General features: G+C 36.7%; 1 protein-coding gene across 3 annotated transcripts in view; it reads left to right on the top strand.

Moving 5' to 3' along the window:
- The window catches only part of TRMT11 (tRNA methyltransferase 11 homolog), a 54,481-nt gene that overhangs the window by 15,058 nt on the left and 18,002 nt on the right, over positions 1-21,421 (top strand). For all 3 annotated transcript variants that reach the window (XM_021713058.1, XM_021713059.1, XM_021713057.1), the window contains exons 6-11: positions 390-546; positions 9,634-9,714; positions 13,288-13,452; positions 14,994-15,066; positions 15,186-15,317; positions 21,123-21,243. In XM_021713058.1, coding sequence (XP_021568733.1) covers positions 390-546; positions 9,634-9,714; positions 13,288-13,452; positions 14,994-15,066; positions 15,186-15,317; positions 21,123-21,243 — 729 coding nt within the window. The remainder of the gene's footprint in view (positions 1-389; positions 547-9,633; positions 9,715-13,287; positions 13,453-14,993; positions 15,067-15,185; positions 15,318-21,122; positions 21,244-21,421) is intronic.

The raw sequence follows: 21,421 nt of genomic DNA, 5'->3' as shown, positions 1-21,421 counted from the left end.
AGAGTTCTTTTTTTTTTTTTTGAGTTGGAGTCTCACTCTGTCACCCAGACTGGAGTACAGTGGCCACTCCCGGCCACCTCGACCTGCTGGGCTCCGGCGATCCTTCCGCCTCAGCCTTCCGAGTAGCCGGAATCACAGGCATGCGCTACCACACTTGGCTGATTTTTTTGATTTATTGTAGAGATGAGTTCTCGCTGCCCAGGCGGGTCTCAAACCTCCAGGCTCAGGCAATCCACTCACCTCAGCCTCCCAAAGGCGCGGGATTACAGACTGAGCCACCGAACCCGGCTGGAAAGAAGTTCTTATTTGCAAGATACTGTGGTTTTATTGTGAATGATTGTCTTTAGTCTGTTCTGTATGATATGCTAATTTGAGAAATATTTCTCTAGATTGCAGATGGACAGAGAGAGCTTATTGAGTCATACAGTGTCAAAAAGAGACACTTCATTGGGAATACAAGCATGGATGCTGGCTTATCATTCATCATGGCTAACCATGGAAAAGTGAAAGAAAATGATATTGTCTTTGATCCATTTGTTGGAACAGGTATTTTTATTTAACTGTTAAACCAATGTAGAAATAATTGCTTATTTATGTTAGTGAAGACTAGTAATATTTTTGCTAAAAGATTAAATAGAATGATCTTTTAATTATCTCTGGATGGTGTCTATGAGACAATCACATACTATAATAGCCAGTGTTTAAAGCACTTTTGCCACTTCAGAGAGGATGCTGATAGAATTTTGTAGGCTTTGTTCCGAGTAAAACATCTGGGGGAGCATCTGTCTCATTTTTTTATAGCATAAAATTTTGCAATACCACACACTGTAGAAATGTTGTAAAGCTACACAGTTTATTTAAATAGGAAAACTTGTTGGAAGGAAGACTTGAATGACAGGACCCAAAAGATGTGTTCATCCTTTTAAATTAATAACCATATATTTGGATGGAGAAAGATAGTTAATGTTTCCTAGGTTTGATTTGGTTTTTGGTGGTTTTTGAGTAAGTGAGAAATAGGAAAAGTGACAGAGTATCAGCGGCTAGCACCTGACCTTTGTGGTATGACCTGGTTCTGTGTGCACTTGATTGGGATGTCCCTGTAATTAACTTTGTATGGAAGTGTTAAAACTCCCAAGTTTACTTCCATCTGACTCTGTGCAGATTTTTTTCTTGCTTCAGCTCATTTTGCTTGTTCTTGCCAGTATCCAGGGAGTCTGCACATTTAGGCTTGTCTGCCTCACCCACTGTGGCTCCGTTAGTAGAGCCCTCTTTCCCTGTGAGCCGTGATGATGCAAAGCTATCCAACATTTGTTGGATAGTAAATGTGTCAGATACTATGGTAGGCGTGCTTATGTGAGTATCTAATTCAGTTCTTTCAACAACTAACATGGAGACACTTTTTTAAATTTTCTGGAAGAAATTTTGGCACAGAGAAAGGTTAAGTGACTTGGCCAAAGTTATTCCGTATGTAAGTTTCATAGCATCCTAATGCAAGCATGCTCTTACCTGCTGTCATAGGGCTGCCTCTCTCTGCATTAGGATCTGCCAGTCAGCTGTTATACTGTGCACTAACATAAGGAATATGACCACATACGATTAGGAAGAAGTGGTATCAAGGTTAAGAGGGTTTTTTTGTTTGTTTGTTTGTTTGTTTTCAGTTTTCTTTTTTTTTTTTGCTAGACTTGGTCATTGGGAAGTAAGTGTCAGGAGATTTCTAACTGACGGAATGATTTTCTGTGTTTGTTGCCGTTGAGTGAATTCACTCATGAGTCTTTTCTTATGCTTGTATTCTATCCCCAAAATACTATTCATTCTTTTCTTTCCTATCCTCATCATCCTAAGGGCCTTATCCCACATTTGAAACTTTTTACTGGAAATGACAATAAACTTATAGAAAAGTTACAATAACAAACATAGAACAAAGAGCACCTATGTATCCTTAACCCAGCTTAAGCTAGTAACATTTGGCCTCATTTGCTTTATGATTTCTTCTATTTATGTTTATATAGATACTGTTTATTTTTTTTGCATCATTTGAAAGTTGATTCCATTATGTCATTGCTCCTCAAATACTTATTTTGTTAAGAATAAGGACGTATTCTGTCTTATGTAACCGCAGTACAGCTTTCAATGCTAGTGAATGCAGTATTAACTCAACACTTTAATACTCACATTTTAATATTCCAGTTTTGTCAGTTAACCCAGTAATATCCTTGGTAGCGTCTTTTTCTCTTTCCTGTTTAGGATCAGGTACTGTCTTTCATTGTCTGCTTCTTTCATCTCTGGTTTGGAACATAGCCAAAGCCTTTCTTTTTCTTCTATGAAACTTGCACTTTTAAAGAATGCTGTCTCTCCTCCCTTTATTTTTTTAACTAGAATGTTCCTTACTTCAGGTTGTTTGATATTTTCTCATGACAGATTTGGGTATTCATTCCCAGCTGCTACATCTGTGCTTGTGTGTCTTTTCTCAGGGTATATGCATGATGGCTCTCTGTCCCTTGTGAGTAATGGTAATTTTAATCAGCCTGAGCTCAGGAGTTCAAGACTGTGGTGAGCCATGATCATGCTACTGCACTCTAGCCTGGGTAACAGAGTGAAACCCTGTCTCTAGAGAAAAAAAATGACCAATATCCAAGTATAGGAGATTGTTTGAATAAATGACATATACCCATGAAACAAAACTAAAAAAATAAAGACAATCTATTAATTGACTAGAAGTGATTTCAAAGATACACTTTAAGTGAAAAAAAGCAAAGTTAAAACCAATTTATATAGGTGGTATTTGATTTTTCTAGTATATGATATATATTTTTTTGTGGTTATTAAGCAATCTATGGGGAGACACATTAAGACCATGCAAATATTCTGTTCCTCGTCTAAATCTCCCCTCACCTCAGTCAGGTGGTCAGGTTTAGTATCCACTGATGATTCTTACCTGAACCCGTCTTTACTTCGATGGTTTCAAAGGGATGATTTTCCAAGTCCAGCACACCCTCCACTATTACCACTCAACGCTCATTATTCTGATGTAAGTAAGAGCTATTAGATTTGCCCTTTCCCCAAGTGGCCAGTAATTCATTATCTTCCTCAATTATTTTGCATCTCAAATTGTCCCAGATTTGTCCCCTTGAGAGCCCTTTGCATTGGATCTGTCTCTGTGACTTGCTCTTACCCGTTTTTTTTCTTTGAGTGCCTTCTTTCTAGCTCCTCTTCTATCTAAGTCCTAGTGTCCGCCATTTCTCTAAGGAACTCTTGTTTCTTTTAGTGAGGGGTGGCATGAGAGACAAAGGTCTGGGTTCTGGGCCCTGTCAGTGGACAAGCTAGAAAACATATGTGTTTATACACAATATACATATAAGTACAGACACAAATACACATGCATATATTCCTATACACTTTGTGTGTGCACATATACATATGTATGCATATTTTACAAATTGTGACTCAGTACGTACACTACAAACTCCAGTCTATCTTTACAGATTTTGCCTACTGTATTTGATATTTATATGCACCTTCTTCCACCAAAAGAACCCTGAGTCCTATCAACATCAACACATTTACCCTTTTGCTCATTCCTATAATATATCTAAAATACTGTCAAAATTGCTTTGCCCATGCTGCTTTAAAGGTCCTATTAAGAAGAGCTCAGGATGTGTTTTCAGTTTTCTACTCTTAAGAGGCAATAAAGTTAAATACTGAGCTTACTTCTTTTTCATTTAAAATTTAGGTGGGTTTGCCTTCAGCTTTAGGTTTTTATCCCCCATACACGTTTCTTTTTAATTTACTTTTATTTTCAAACATTTACAAGATTGACTTGCTTCCAAAGTCAGAAATATACAAGGAGTTGTGCTCAGAGAGGTGACGCTCATCCCTCATAGGTCGTCTGCTTCATTGTTTTCTAGTTGATTCTTCCTATGTTTCTTTTTCTAATGATAAGGAGATATCTGCACATTTTCTTAGTTCTACTTCGTTCACACATAAAAGGTAGCTTACCTATATAAACTGGTTTTAACTTTGCTTTTTTCACTTAAAAGTGTATCTTGGAGATCACTTCCTGTCAATTAATAGATTGTCTTATTTTTTTATAGTTTTCTTCCTTGGATATAGGTACTGTAACTTATTCAAGCAATCTCCTATACTTGGACATTGGTCATTTTTTTTTTTTCTCTAGAGACGGGGTTTTACTCTTTTTCCCAGGCTAGAGTGCAGTGGCACGACCATGGCTCAACAAGACCTTGAACTCCTGGGCTCAGGCAATCCTCCTGCCTCAGCCTGTCACGTAGATGAGACTATAGGCACACACCACTACCCCTGGTTCATTTTTCCATTTTTTTGTAGAGATGAAGTCTCACTTTGCTGCCCTGTCTGGTCACTGACTCCTGGCCTCAAGCGATCTTCTTGCCTTGGCCTCCCAAAGTGCTGGGATTACAGGTGTGAGCCACCACACCTGGCCTATTTCCATTATTTTATAGTTACAAATAATGCTTGCAATGCATGACTTTACTGTCACATACCTTTGTAATGTTGCATATATAGCTCTAGGGTAAATTGCCAGAACTAGGATTGCTGGGTTGAAGAGTGTATACATATGTAGTTTTGGTAAATATTGCCAAATTCCTCTACATTATACTGTCTTGGATTCCTGCCGGCGACACAGGAGAGTCCCTGTTTTCCCACAGTCTCACCAGCAGAGTATATTATCATGCTTTTGAAGTTTTGCCAATCTGTTGGGAGAAAAATGGTATCTCAGTATAGTATTCATTTGTATCTCTTATAATGAGTGAAATTTAACAATTTTAAAAATATTTTAAGGGCCATTCTTATTACTTTTCTTGAATTGTCTGGCATGTTTTCTCATTTTTCTAGAATTTTTGGTCTTTTTCTCTCAATTTTAAAGGTCCTCTCTAAGTTTGCATTAGCCCCTTCTCTCCCCCTGTTTTTTCTGTAATATATGTTGCAAATATTTTCTCCCAGTTTGTCATTGTCTTTTGACTTTGCTTGTGACTGCTTTTTGCCACGCAAAAATTTTCTCAACACCCAAGTTATAGAGGAATTCATTTAAATTTTCTTCTAGTATTTTTGTAGTTTTATTTTTTTCCTTTTATGTCTCTGGTTCATTTGGAGACTATTCTCTTGTATGATGTGAGGATTGGATCTAATTTATATTTGTCAAATGCTAAAGCCTTTATTAATCCTTAATCTTGTTCATGGACTTTCAAAACTTTTCCTGTAAAGTGAGAATTCTTTGAGATACTTATATGTACAAAATGATTCATATGCACACATACCCGTAGTCTAGACTATAGATTTTTAAAAAGTAGTTGCCAGTATAGGGAGGTAATATTTTTTGTTTTTGGTGTAGATGAGGCGTGGTATGGTATCAAACTCTAACCTCACAGCAGTCAACGCATTTACTCTCTTTAGTGTGCTGAGAGGCAAGGGGATCTACTTCTGTTTTTTTTAGGGCAGCTCCTCGTGGTGGATCACATGTTTTGATCATCTGACTGTTCATATAGGACAGTAACGACAAATGAGAGGGGGATCTTTGAAAGATGCTGCTAAACTATTTTTTTTCTAAGTTGTGTTTGTAGTTTAAACGTAGCTTTAGGATGCTACTCAGATTTGGTACTTCTGTTTTGAAACTGATGATAGCCAGTAACTGTGAACGGGCACAGGTCTTAAGCACAGTTTGTCTTCTCTCTTGGGCCTATTGCCTCGCTGATGGGTGGGCCCTTCTGAAGGACCGGAGAAATGCATAGCATTGGGCGCTTCCTGATGGCCATGGTTTTTCACCAAGTACTCCATACTGTTTTCTTTCAGTTTCCCTTCTTAGCATTGTTTTAAAATTCAAATATGTCTAATCCCTTTTCCATTTCAAAGGTACAAAATTGAAATGCGTGTCGTTTCCCAAATGCTTTACCCACTGCTTATGACTTGTGATTTTTCTCAAGGTTATGGAGTAGGATATTCTGGGTGACTGAAAGGAGAGATATAATCTGTTTCTGCTTAAATACCTTTCCTTTCTATTTTAGACAGTTTGTCACTGTTATTTATGAGATGCAAAAATCTTTCTTTTCTAGTTTAACAAATACCTTGATTTTTGTTTTAATAAGCTTTTTTGAAAAGTGGCATATCTCCACTTTCTCAAGGTGGAAGATACAGACCATTGATTGGGTCAACTCTTAGTAGTTAGAAAGCGCTATTATTCTCATATGAGTTTGGCTAAAGGAATGGTCAACACGAATTTTTGGAATACTTGTAATGCCACAGCGTTGGCTGTGATATGGTACAAGACTTATGAGTGATATACAGCTGTTATTAACTGAGTATGCAACTTTACATATTTAATTTAAGATAATTTACTTAGTAACAGATTTTGCTTTAATTATTGCTTTAATGTGTATTGACTTCAATTGATGGTAACCTCAAAGGAGGTAGAATGGTATAAAGAGAAGAGCAAATAAACCAAGGTTTAAATCTTTTCCAGTTACTCTGTGACCTTGGGCAAGATTCTTAAGTTGTCTGGGTCTCAGTTCCATCCTTTGTGAAATGGTAGTAGTAATGTCTTGTGAGGATTAAATGAGGTGATAGATAGATAGATAGATATGCATATGTATATGTTAGATACAGCTAATATTAAATGGAGATGATGAAGAATTTAACCGTGAATTCATTTTCTAGTCCCCTTTTTGGGCCATTTCCAAGATGTTCATGATTTGCAACTGTTGGCAAGTTTTAGCAGTGGGCAAGGAAATTTAAGATTAAATGGTAAATATTGAAATCTTTGTAATTAAAATAATTGGTGCAAGTGTATGCCGATTGCTTTAGATAGCACAGAGCTCTGCAGCCACGGCTCTGATGCCCTCTCTTCTCCCTCAGGGGAGTCAGCTAGTCTAGTAATGAGAAGACACCCAGGAGACTCATTGGCCTTGACTACCCTCAGATGGCCCATTGGTGGAAGGAAAGAAATGCAGTTCCCTGTGAAGCTTTGTCATTGCAAAATAGTCATTTTGTCATTGCAAAATAGGTGTTAGGAAGCTGACTCCTGGTTCTGGGAGGAGGCTACGGGACGGGAAACAAAAATTGGGAGGGAGAGACAGTGGATCTCTGTAGGTCTGGGGAATGGTCTCTGCGTCCCTATTTTTCCCACTATGTTCTTGAGTCTCATAATTTGTCTAGTAGAATTTCAGTTTTCTATCAGGATTCTTTTACTCAGCCTACTAGTTTAATTTATTTAAGTAGCATTCTTTTTTAAAAATGATAAAATAGGTGCAATAATATTGCCATTCTTCCTTCTTTTTCTCCTTTTCTCAGCAAAACCAAAGCCCAGTCTCTCATTCTGGTACATTTGCAAAGCTTTTCACTTAGCACTCTTAAGAGGAACATCACGAGTTAGTTTCTATATCATGGAATAAATTACGCTTCCTACTGTATCCTTTTGCCTGTAAGCTATTGCCCTAACCTTAAAGTGGTTACTACTTAAGTCATGAGACCTTTTACTCAGGTGCTAGTCTAGATGACATATACAGAGGGTTTACTTTTGGTAGGTAGCATACACAGAAATGGATGAGTCATGTTACCTGCCTCCTAGACACATCACCCTCCTTTTTTAGCACGACTTCTTCTTCCAGAAAGCTTCCAAGAAAACTCCAACTGAGGTATAAGTAAATGCAAAAAACTCTTCAATTTAATTGAAAAAACGGACGACTAACAGTGATTACCCAGTGATTGGCTTACAGAAGCTCATTTATTATGATTTTATTTTAACAATGAAAAACTTAGAAGGCACAAAGTTGACTATCAGATGCAGTCTAACAGATTATTCATCTCCTTTCAGCAATGTACTGTAAGTTGAGTCTTCTCAAAACTCACTCTAACCAAATGGATAAGGTTCTGTTTAAGGAAGCACAGGAAAGCTTTTCTGTTCCCCTTGACAACTAGTTCTTCTAGGTGAGTATCTGTCTTAATTGGCAGAATTGTAGTAATTCCTCGTAATTTGAGTGAAGTGACTTTGTGAGTATTCCAAGTCATCACACACACTGTCTTTTCTAAATATGGACTCTTCCATTTCCAGAGTAAGACTTAGGACTTTGTGACCTTCTCTCACATAAATGCTTTTCATTGTGTGAGAGGACCGAGGTTTTGGTTTCTGCTGTACTTTTTAGTCTTTCATTTTTCTTCTTCAAGGGTTAGTCAGTCACAATATTTTTATGAGCCAAGCGTTTGTAAGTACATGTCACCAGACTATATTTTAAATGGCTATGGAAGGCACACCATTAATTTATAGATCTTGGCCCTCTGGAGGCACTACCCATCTTAATTTTAGAGGTTGCATTTCAAGAGATATAAGGAAAAGAATCCCAGTTTTTTTTCTTGCCCAAAACTGTGCATACTTTGTAGTTTAAGACTCTATTTCTGATTTCAGTTTCGCTGGCAGGCTTTTCTACAGTGTAAGCACTAAATGCATTTTGATTTGGATGATTAAAAAAGTGGTTTAATAAAAAGAATAATTATTAAAAATGTATTTAACCTTGTAAATTTTTTAAACAATTAAAAATATTACCTTTTATTTTAAAAATTGTCATTATTATTTTGATCTTTATTAGGATTTTTCTTCATGTGTGAGCTGGTCATATCTGTCAGATTACTTGTTTAGTCAAATTGTTTTGGGACTTTTGTTCTTTCTTTGGTCTCAGCACTAATTAAACAGAAATAGTTGCATTAACTATTTTTGTATGTGTTTGATAATTGTTATTCAGAAATTTATATTTATAGTTTAAAGCAAGAGATAAATACTTGATTGGGTATAGGAATAACTATATATTAAAATAGTTAGGTTTCACAAAAGCTAAACATGTCTTAATATTTTACATTTTGTAAGAACTAATGTGTCACATATTAAATATGCCCTCTTTAGTTTGAAACTTTGACTTCAGTGGGAATGGAGACCAATTGTCAGAATTTATTTATTGCTAGCACTTTGTGTAAGCAGCCTTATATGCTTGTTTATTTATTTATTTAGAATTGGGTCTCACTGTGTTGCCCAGGCTGGAGTACAGTGATGTGATCACGGCTCACTGCAGCCTCAACCTCCTGAGCTCAAGCAATCCTTCTGCCTCAGCTTCCCTAGTAACTGAGAGTGCAGGCATATGCCATCATGCCCCGGGTTTTGGTTTTTTTTTTTTTTAGAGATGAGGTCTTGCTGTGTTGCCCAGGCTAGTTTTGAACACCTGGGCTAAAGCAATCCTCCTACCTCAGCCTCCCAAAAAGCTGGGATTGTAAGCGTGAGCCACTTTGCCAGGCCTGTATGCTCATTTTTAAGAAAGGAGCAAGATATTTTTGTGTAGACCTCTCAAAATATACGTTATTTTGACCAAATTTTCTCAGTAGTGCTGTTTTAAGTAATGATACCAGGGCATGCATTAATTCCCTACTTTGTGACCAATTCAGTGAATGCAGTTTAAGGATTTGTTTTTTTGTTTCTGAGACTGGCTAAATATGGCAGTACTGGCATCATTCCAGGGTGTTCTGCCTGGAGCTAGTTTGTAAGACTCTGGGTCAAGTTAAATAGGGGAAGGGAAAAAGTCTGGTACTTTCTGGTTAACTGGTCATAATTGTACAACTTCTCAGGTGGCCTCCTGATCGCATCTGCTCATTTTGGTGCATATGTATGTGGAACAGACATAGACTACAATACAGTCCATGGCTTGGGTGAGTAGAGGTATAGACCGTGTTACAGTCTTTGCTATTGTACCATATACACCTTTAAAATAATAAATGCAGTTGACCCTTGAACAACATGGGTTTGAACTATGCAGGTCTACTTATACTCAGATTTTTCTTCCATTGGAAGTGGTAGAGCTCCTGAAAGGGCAAGACCAATTCTCTTCCCTCCTCCTCTTCCTCAGCCTACTCAGCATGAAGATGGCGACAGTGAAGACCTTTGTGATGGTCCACTTTCACTTAAAGAATAGTAAATATATTCTTACTCAATATAGTGAGTCTACAGTAGGATGTTAGTAGCTAAGTTTTTGGACAGTCAAAAGTTATGTGTGGATTTTTGATTGTGCAGAGAGTCAGTGTCCCTGATCCCTGCATTATTCAATGGTCAGTAGTTTTATATGACCATTTTAATGTTAAATACAAAGCTGTGATACAATTTTAATTATTTTTGTAAGACTTCATTGGATATTTACTTTCAGTGAGGCAGTCCAGTGTGTACAAGGTGATTTACTGGGAAAACACAAAAATGAATAAGAAAATGCCTTCTGCTCAGAGATGTTGTAGACTTAGGGAGATTTTTTTTTAAAGTAGGCAAACTGACCCGCCTGGGCAACTTGGCGAGACCTCATCTCTACAGTAAATCAAAAAATTAGCAGGGTGTGGTAGTGCCCCCCTGTAGTTCCAGCTACTCGGAAGGCTGAGGCAGAAGAATCGCCGGAGCCCAACAGGTCGAGGCTGCAGTGGCCGGGAGCGGCCACTGCACTCCAGTCTGGGCGACAGAGTGAGACTCCAACTCAAAAAATTATATAAAAAATAAAAAAATAAAAGTAGGCAAACTTATAAGATTGTGTGAATTTTAGGTTGGGAGAGAAGTAGGAGAGAGGGATGGTTATTTTATCAGCATGTGCATGTTAATAAAATATATATTGTTTATATTTAAAGATTATCACCATTTATTCAGTAGTCACACATTAAGTATATACTGGATTAATAACTAGTCTTGGAGGCACCATTTATGTTTTTAATTTCATGCTTAACTGAAGCATCTTTGAAACACTTATGGTAACAGTAACTTTAAAGGTTCTGTCTTAGTCTGAGGGTTTTTGAGACCAAGCATCTGCTTTGTCTTTGAGGTGATTTTGGAAAATATTTTAAATTCAAGGAACTTCAATCATGATTTGTGATTGGATAGAATTGAGTCAAACTGAAAAAAGAACAAAATCATGAATTTTGCAGCAACCTGGATGGAACTAGAGTCTATAATACTGAGTGACCTCTCACAGAAACAAAGATCCGAGTATCCCATGTTCTCACTCAAATAATGGACATTGAACATCCAATGTAATACTATAAGAAAATGACTGACGGTACTGGGAAACTTTGGGGGTGCAGATGGGATTAACAGTAGCAAATATCTGTCTGGGGATGGGGAAACACCTCTTATCAACAGGGTGCCTGAATGAAACGTAATTGTATACCTAACCCTTAACTGTACCCCACAACATTATAATAAAAAATATTGATAAAAAAAAGTTTTTTATATAGCTTAATGGTATTAAAAATGGAAGCTTTATTGATGACTTGAGATTGTTTATGTTTATGTTGGTATTTCATTATAGTAACTTGAATCAGCCCTTAAAGCACTCTTTTCCTCTTCCTCCTCCAGTGTAAGTTATTGTCGATGTGAGAATTTATTAGACTTCATTTTCTTTTGCTGAAGCAATTTGATATATTGTACTGATGTCCTTTCTCCTACCTCAACAATAAGACATTTAGTAATACTTATTAGGAAGAAGATGAGTTATATCTGATCAGGTTTATATAAACGGGTTAACCAGAAAATAATATTCCCTATCTGTGACATGTTTGAGTAGACAAAGTGCTAATAATTACTCTAGTTTGCTTTTAGTAGAAGCAGTCTATTTTCTTTAAGAAAATTGTCCTATATAATTTTCTTGGATTTTTATTTATCAAAGTTGTGTTTAAAACGTTATATCGTAGCCTTCAATCTGCTGGGGCAGAATTCTGATGGAGGTAGAGTTTCCTCAGCACTCATCTGGAATGCTGTCAGGAATGCCCACTGTTTCTGTGCTTCTGCTCTTTTTTCTTCTAAAAGGCTCTCAAGTGTCTCCCATTTTAAAAATACAAAACTTTTTCTGTCACTCCTGTGTGGACACTCTAGCTCGCACTTTGTCTTCCTCTTCCTTTTGCCAAAATGCTTCCTGAAAAACTAGTGCTAGCTTGCTATCTCCTCTTCTATCGCTCTGTCTTCTGCCCATGATTTTTCGGCTTCCGTGCCTGTCATTTCGCCTAAAGCGTTTACTGAGGCGCTCAGCAGTGTTGACCTTCATGAAACCTCCCTTGGTTTTCCTGACGGTGGTCTCATCGGGTGCTGCTTTTGTTTCTTTGACTGTTTCATCTTACTCTACTTAAGGCCCTTCCTTTAATCTCTGTTTATATATTGCTTTTCTCCAGGCATCTATTTTTCTTTAACTCCTTTTCCTGTCACACTGCGTGTTGTTCAGCTTCATGTCATTCTTCTTTTGATTTTTAGGTTTTATTCATTTTATTGAGAAATAGATAATAATATTCTTCTTATATATTTATACGAGTGTATAAATATATAAGAAGAATTAAAGAGCAAACACTTGTGTAACTACCGTCTATGTTAACGAAAAATGTCATTCATTCTTATGGATTCAACTTAAGTTTATGTACTGGGATCTCTCAAGTGTTTGTTTTCCAGCCTTCTACTACCAGCTAGATGTCTCTTTCTGAATATTCTGCAGGTACCTCAAGGTATAGCAAGATCAATATGTCTCAAGTGAATCTCATCTTCTTTACTAAGCTTGTTTTTCTTCCTGGTTTCTGTGATTTTAGTAACTATATCCTCATCCTAAACGATCATGTCTCCTAAACTAGAAACTTTTGAACTTCTTCAGCCTTCCTTCCACTCCCACTGGAACTTTTCATTGGGAATGGCTTCATTCCGCCTCCTTTTTTTATGATTACATCTGCTCCATTTCTCAAGTTAACGCTCCTCATTTGTTTCATTTATCTGATTCATCACTGTCTTTACATGGGACTGTTTACTACTGAAAGAAAGAGACTCTAATCAATTCTGTATCTTTCTACTAAATGCTTTGTACTGAGGAAGTATCGAATGAGTGTTTTAAGGCAGTTTTACTTGAAAGATGACAGAATAGAACCAATGAGACATCAGTATTTTTACTGTTGAAATATGTTTTTATGCTAGGTAGAAATAAAAATAGGCTGGGCACGGTGGCTCACGCCTGTAATCCTAGCACTTTGGGAGGTGGAGGCGAGAGGATTGCCTGAACCCACAGGTTTGAGATCAGCCTGGGCAACATGGTGAGACCTCGTCTCTACAATAAATCAAAAACAATAATAATAATAATAGTGTACTTGTATACATAAAATTATGATTTTAAAGAAAAGCAAACTTTATTTGAGTAAATGTATTTTTACATGAGTCAAATAATGGGACATAAGGATGCTCTGTTTCATATAATGCTTTCTGTCTTCTTTCCCCCCCTTCAGGAAAAGCTAGTAGGAAAAACCAGAAATGGAGAGGACCAGATGAAAATATTAGGGCAAATCTTCGTCAGTATGGTTTAGAGAAGTATTATCTTGACGTCCTGGTTTCAGATGCGTCTAAACCTTCTTGGAGGAAGGGCGCATATTTTGATGCAATCATCACTGATCGTAAGTTTATTTTTATACAAAAGTAGAAGTGGGATTGGTTTCCTAAAGTCATTTACATTTAAAACACAACATTTATCAACACATGCAGAAAAGACCAACGTGTATTAGTGCTCCTCTTACCTCCCAGCTTCACATAGTGAGAAGGAGAAAATTATGAACGTAGAGCAGGTTACCAATTTAACTAAGTCGTAAGGGTTGCCTGTTTTGTTTTTAAACAAATATATTGACTTTTATTTTTTGGGGGGTATCTTTATATATTAACTTGTCGCCTATTTTTTCCTTCAGTTTATTTTTTAAGGCATAATTTTTTTTACATTGGCTGTAATTGGTTATTAGTATGCCAACTGGAGCTCAAATGTTACTTATAATTATGGTACCAAATTTTGGAGGACAGTTTCAGATATCACATACTTCTCCCAGTGTAAGCATTTGTGCTTTTATAGTTCCTGTTTTCACTGACTTCTCCTTTCTAGAGTTGTACGAATCACTTGGGGTTCTGTCAAACACTAGGCTTGTGAACCTGTTCAGCTTCAGGAATGTGCGTGAGAACTCATTTTCTCATGCCTCATAGGTTTGAACTTTCCAGGCAGCCTATCTAAGAATAGATTTACCTCTTCTATAGTATTTACCAGTAGGTCTGTAAATAGTGGCAGCGCTGAGCCCTTCCATCTCAACCCTCTAGTTCTTTGGTAACTTAGAAGGTTTCAAGTGTAACAAAAAAATTATCAAGGCATTATGGTGTCCATGTGAATATACTTTATGAAAATTGGCTGCTTTTTAAAAATTAACAGCTTACTCTATTTTTATAAAATGCCTGATTTTCTTTTTTTTTTTTGATTTGGAGTCTCACTCATCACCCAGGTTGGATTGCAGTGGACACTCATGGCCACCCCAGCGTCATCTTGCTGGGCTCCAGCGATTCTTCCGCCTCAGCCTTCCAAGTACCATGCCCAGCTAATTTTTTTGATTTATTGTAGAGAAGGTCACACCAAGTTGCCCGGGCTGGTCTTGAACCCGCGAGCTCAGGCAATCCACTCGCCTCGGTCTTCCAAAGTGCTGGGATTACAGGCTGAGCCACCAGGCCCAGCCAAAATACATACTTTTAAATCAACTTCTACCCCTGCACTTCAGTGTATATTTCCTAAGGATAGAGGTCGTCTCTTAGCCAAAGTATAGTTATCAATTTCAGTAAATTGTTACGATACTTTAATATACAGTTTGTCATTTGTTTTTATCAGTTGACTCTGTATTATCTCTTATGGTATATATTTTCCCTCTTGTGCAGGTTCTATTCTAGAGTCAGGTATTAGGGATGATATCTGTTAAACTTCCTTTAATTTGTAACACTTGCACAGCCTTTCTCAATGTCTTTTATGATGTTGACTTTTTTTAAGAGGACAGTTGCTCCTTTCCCAACTCCTTATGTAGTACATGGGTGGTGTTTTGTCCTCTCAGGGTGTCACATTTAATGACACACTATCTGCCCCTCATCGGTGATTTGGTGACTTTTGACTATCTGTTTTACCTGTATTTCTGTCTAGCTCCATATGGTATCAGAGAATCTACAAGAAGAACGGGTTCACAGAAGGAAATGCCAAAGGGGATAGAAAAATGGTAAGTGAAATTTAAATATGGTATGCTACTACATTGAGAAGAAGCATGTTGCTTCTGTAGTTAACTTAAGCAGTCTTAAAATTTGTCACTGATTTTGACATTTTGTTTTCTTTGTGTAGTCCAGAGAGCCACGTTCCTGTTTCCTTGAATTATCATCTGAGTGATATGTTTTTTGACCTGTTAAATTTTGCAGCCGAGACCCTCGTATTAGGTGGAAGACTAGTCTATTGGTTACCAGTGTATACACCAGAGTATGTAACTTAATTTTGTTTCTAATTTCATTTTTCTTACAAATTTGTGTATCTAGTATAACTTTTTTGTATCTCTAATTTCATTTGGGGTTTCTTTGTATTTAATTTGTGATATCCTTTGTTTTCCTTTAAACATACATAAAATAGTGTCCTTTTCTTACTGCTTGAATTGTTTTGACCTTTTCATTTTATATCGGGAGTTGGCAAACCAGTCTGGGCTGAATATGGTCCTCAGCTTGTTTTTGTAAAGTTCTTGAATTGACTGCTTTTTACGTTTTAAAAATGTGATTTAAACACACACACACACACACACACACACACACACACACACAATAATTTGTGATGACAGAAACACACAGTATGTGGCCATAAAATATTTACTCTGGCCCTTAACAGGAAGTTTGCCAACTCCTATTATATTGTCACACTTAGCTCAATGCCTGTTTATCATAGCTCTCCAATAGCTGTTTTGCCAGTCTGTAAAATAGGTAATTTTTAACAACTCAGTTGAGTGATTCATGTATCTACTGCTTTCCAATGCTAGCTTTAATATATTGACTAAATTATAATCATCTTAAGTGTAATAGGTCTTTTTTAAAAGCTAAGACCAAAATAAAAGCTATACATATATTTAAAGTCCTGATGATGTTCATTGGTATTGGCTGGGTTTTATTATTCCATATAAACAGATCTATGTATATCAACAGTGAAAGACAAGATGTTTGAACAAGATAGGATCTTTAGATTTAAAAGATACTATCAAGCTCAAAATTTGGTTATTTCTTCAATCTGCCTTAGACATCTTTTTTAATAAAATTATTTTAGTCTGTATATTTACTATACATAAATGTACACAAAGCAAAAATTTTAGGACAGTTCTGTGCTGTTTTTTGTTGTTTGTTTTACAAATGTTGCATTGGAAGTTACCATGGCCTAACTTGAGTTATGCATTTGGTTATCAGCTGACAAGGCAGTACACATTCATGTTCAGATCTCTTAACGCTGGTTTATGTTTTATTGCCATTGATAATCTCATTTAACCTCTTCATTTTAGAAGTGAGAAAAATTAATTCCAAGGAGTGAAATGACCTATCTAAAATTAAAAGTTAGGTAGCTAATTGGTTTCCTTATGCACAGTGCTGTGTTCACTTATTTCGACATCCTGCTCGATCTCAAATACTTAGTATGTGAAACGATAGGTGGGGTTTTATTAATATTTTCAGAGAAGAGCATATTTGTTTATTTCTATGCAAAAATGGTTCCTGCCTTAGAAAAACTGAATTCCAACAGCAAGCTACTTTTTGTTTTAATTAAAGTTGCAGGGATAAAATTTTAAAACATTTATTCTGAAATAATTTTAAAATTACCGAAAAGTTTCAAATACGGTACAAAATGCTCCCTTCTATGCTGTTATTCAGATTTTCCAGTTATTATCATACATCTTTTCCTAACTTCCACTCCTACATATAATCATCAATTTTTTTGAAATTATTTGAGAAGTGCAGGTATGATGTCCTTATATACTCCATTGTATTTCTCAGAAACAACATTTCTGTCAATAACCCAGGCATGGTAGTGCACCCCTGTAGTTCCAACTACTTGGAAGGATCGCCTGAGCCCAGCAAGTCGAGACTGCACTGGCTGTGAGTATGTCACTGCACTCCAGCCTGGGCGACCGACAGAGCGAGTCTCTAACTCAAAAAAAAAAAAAACAACAGCATAAACCACCATCAATCCTCCAAGTCTGGAAATCAGCATTGATAACAACATTACCGCTGGATCATGGACCTCATTCAAATTTTACCAATTACAATCTACCCAGGAAAATGTTTTTTTTTTTTGCACTAATCTATTTTGTCTTTTTTGGTCTTCTTCAATCTGGAATATTTCCTCAGTTGTTTTTTATCTTTCGTGTCTTAGACATAGCTTATAATCTTAGGGTTAACACACAACCAGGGTCCATCTGATGTTTTCTCTATCAGCAGACTGAGGTCATGCTTTCTTGGCCAGAATACCACAAACATCACGGGACACACAAAGTCACCCTTTCTGGTGACGTTAACCTTGATCATCTGGTTATGTTGTTCTTTGTCAGACTACTCTACTCTGAATCATCATTTTCCTCTTTGATTTATATTTTATGATTAAATATCCCAAGATTACACCAAAATCTTGTTTTTCACGTTGATGTCTCCATTGTTGACAACCACTGCCACAGTCGTTGCCAAATGATGACTTTTTAATTCCATCATTTATTCTGCATTTTTAATTAGGCATTCTATAAGGAAGAGCTTATAAATGTAGTAAATGTAGGTTTTTACTTCTACTATTAAATTAATTTACTCAGTCAAATCCTGTTGGATGATTCAAGTTTAAAAATAAAAATAAGAATCATACATTATAACCAACTTCAGATGTTATTTAAACCCAGAACCTACTGAAAAGTATAAGCCTTCATAAAAACAAAATACTGCCTAAAAGCTTAGTTATATGTGGAAAATTGTCAGAGCTGAAGACTGAAGAATCATTTTCTCCCTCAGCGTTTGAATTGCAGTGAAGAAACTGCTACTCACAGACTCCTTCTGGTTTTCCTCTAGTCTAGACTCTCCCCACTCCAGGCTGTCGGATTTTTTGGCAGCATCCAGATACTCGGGTCACTTGATATCTTTTCACCTCTGGCTGTTCTGTCCCCAGTACTTAAGATGCCCTTTCTTCTTTCTTCAGCTGGTAACATTCTAGTCATCTATCAAGGCTTGGCTTAACTGTCACCACTTCTGTGACATTTCCCCAGACCCTTCTCAGCAGAATTAACCAATCCTTCTTTGTGTGCTCTCATAGTAGTTTGTTATTACCGCTCATAGAGACATATCACACACAATTACTGTGGACTCTTGGTATTTGTGAATCTATTGTTCTCAGTTGAGGTGTCTTGCAACTGACCCTAAAGATCTGTGTGATATTCATGTAGACAGGACGTAAATCCAGTTCTCGTGTGTTTGATGTCATAGGAGCTACTGAGGCAGTGTAGCTGTGTACCCAGATTCCTCATACCCAGCTAGCTCATTTGTCTGATTTCATTACACACAGATAACTTTTGAAGTGATTAGAAACTGTTTCTCTGTGAAAGATGACCTTTAATAGAAATCCAACTGCTAGTGTTAGTGATAACATAATTACATGCTTATATCAAAATATTACATTGTACGCCATAAAAATATACACTGGTAATTAGTCAAATAAAAATGTTTTAAGAAGATCATCAAGAAGTCTAGTAATGTGCCCCAAAGTAGGATTTGGGAACGCATTTTAATTGTAGTAAGATGAACTTTGTGGTGGTTCTGATCAGTGAAAAGAATGTGTTTTTCAGCTCTTATCTAGGAAACAGGAAAAAGTGATTTCTTAGACTGTTTTCAGTAAGTGTTCAATCAATGGAAAATCTGTTTCTCAAATGGGAACTGAAATTCTATTGACATTTAGAAAGTAATTGAAGCATGAAGGTTCACAGGAAGATAAAAGAGTAAATGTCAGAACTGATTCATGAAAAAACTAGGGGCTTATACACACAATTATTTTTGCTTTTTTTTAAAAAAAATTGAGATATAATTTGTATACTATAAAATTCTTCCTTTCAGAGTGTACAACTTCATGATTTTTAGTATAATTGCAAAGTTGTAAAGCCATCGCCACTATTTAATTCCAGAACATTTCATCACCCCCTAAAAAATATCTCGTGTACAGTAAGTAGCAATCACCACTTCTTTTACCTCTGGAAACCTCTTATCTATCTCTATGGATTTGCCTTATTCTGACTGATTCAGTTTTTAAGTAGACAACTTGGATTGTAAGGGGATAATAATAAAAACAGGGAATTAAGATAGGATAATGGTGCAGGCAGTGTACAGATTTGTGTGGTCTTAATAGTTTGCAAACAGTCCATCAGTGAGACGTATATTGGTAAATATACAGTAAAGAATTGAACTACCATTTAAAAATTTTTTTAGTATTGTATTTTGGGAATATGCTTTTAAGTTGATTGGCTCATTAATATACTAGATTAGTGGTTAAAAAATAGTTTGCTAATGATAATGATGACTCAAATGATGGTTCCTTCATGCTTGAAATCAAAGATTGAGCAAAGATAATATAAAATATATAAATATGTTTTTCTGCTATTAGACCAAATGCAGCAACTTAGTTTCTGCAGTTTAGCATTATTCCTGTCATAGATGGTTATTAAAATTGTACTTTTTTTTACTTTTGGATTTGATTTACACATTTATCAAGTTTTATAGTTATATTAGGGATAAAAGCATAAGGAATTTATATCTAATTTGTATTTGCACATATTTAAGTGACATTTTAATAAAATACTTTAAGTCAATCTCCAGGAAATGAAAGTTTTTTTTCCTTTGAAAAGGGTATATTGAGTTTTGCAAGCACTTTCAGACATCCACAGATCCTGCTGTTTGCAAGCTTAAGGTCAAGGGTGTATCTGCTCTGTGTCACCACTTTTGTAGTCTCAACCCTGGTGTAGAATGTATTTTGTTTCCTATAATAACTACTTTGCATGAGGATTTCAAATTTGATGTCAACTAATGTTATAAGAAGTACAGCATTTCTGGCTAAATAGTGAACATTATTGGGTGCCATGAAATCTGAAGTGGTCATTACTTACTGGAAAGCTCTAAGGAAGGAGGCAGAGAATGACTTCAAGAGAATTCTTTTCTACTGATAGTAAAGTGAAGTGCATTATGAATGTTGTTTGGTAAGTGGGTGATGAAGATTTTGAGCATATGGTTGAGGTTATGAGGGAGAGCTCCTTGAAGGTCAAAAGGACCTAGAAAGGTCCGTGAAAGAACGATGGCGAAGACGATGTTGATGCCTGGGAACAGCTAGTTGACATCATGGTCCTTTATGCGAGGAGTGAGTCATCACCTTTCCCACTTTGAATCGGGTCTTTAAGACCACCTGTATAGTAGACGCAGACACTATGCAGAAAGGCATGTGCATTTGCAAAGAAGAAATAAAAACTGGCAACCCCATTGTTCTTAAGGTGCCCATACCTAGTGAGTCCCCTCCCCTGCTGCTCTTCCGCGTTCTGTTCTGTAACTGTTTCTGCCCCGTCTGTCCCCTATTTCTTCTGCCAAGATTGATGCCACTAACCTGTCAGATGCCAGATTCTGAACTACTGCCCCGACTTGCTCTCTGGGTGTCGTCATCTGCATTCACGTCGTACATGTGCTGTCCTGCCGCGGTCACCACCACTTCGTTGTCATGGCTTATTTCCTGGTTCATGTGCCCAGAGGACTGATGGCAATCTGCAGTGTGTCTTTTAAATGTAGTTTATTTGAACCCTTTTGTAAACCTTCAGTCCTGTACTTACAAACTGAACAGAGCTCTCAGGATGTTATTAAAATTTTGTAGGGGTACTTCGTTTTATAGGGGAAAGTATATGCTGTCGTGGACTTTGTACTTAGGGAATTTGTAAAAACCTACAGGTGAATTAGCCCCTCTTGAATGCCAAGGGGCATTCTAGAGTGTATTTCTGTCTTATCTACTCTTGTGGTATTCTGTAGGATGGAATCTTTTTGTATTTTGGTTGTTTAAATGTTTGATATTCTTCATTAACACATGCTCGTATTATTTGTGGACGTGGCAAAATTAAAATACTTTTAAAAAGTATAGGTAGATTGTTTATGGATAGTTGGTGTATGTGGAAAAAATGATATGATATGTAGTGAAAACCCTAAGATGGTTTTGTGTGGGCATGTATGAGTTTTCCTAATAGTTGAATTTCTTCTTCAGATATACTGAAGAGATGGTGCCCTGGCACCCTTGCCTGGAACTCATTAGCAACTGCGAGCAGAAGCTTTCTAGTCACACGTCAAGGCGCTTGATCACAATGGAGAAGGTGAAGAAATTTGAGGTAAATTTCCCTAGGATTTTTAGGATAAATTCTGGAAGAATCGAAAGCAGACTTTTCTAGATACTTTTCCTGTCCTGGAGTATGGAAACATTCGTCCTTGATTTTTAAAAAATTACAGATTAATTCAGGATGAAGCAGAAGTTGAAGAGGCTTGTGACATTTGGTTGGGATTGGAAGG

The sequence above is a fragment of the Carlito syrichta genome, unplaced genomic scaffold (assembly GCF_000164805.1).
Source record: "Carlito syrichta isolate Samal-C Ts95f unplaced genomic scaffold, Tarsius_syrichta-2.0.1 Scaffold304017, whole genome shotgun sequence".
Taxonomy (NCBI): Eukaryota; Metazoa; Chordata; class Mammalia; order Primates; family Tarsiidae; genus Carlito; species Carlito syrichta.
The sequence above is the reverse complement of the archived record's forward strand: the minus strand, read 5'-3'. Positions and strand labels throughout refer to the sequence as shown.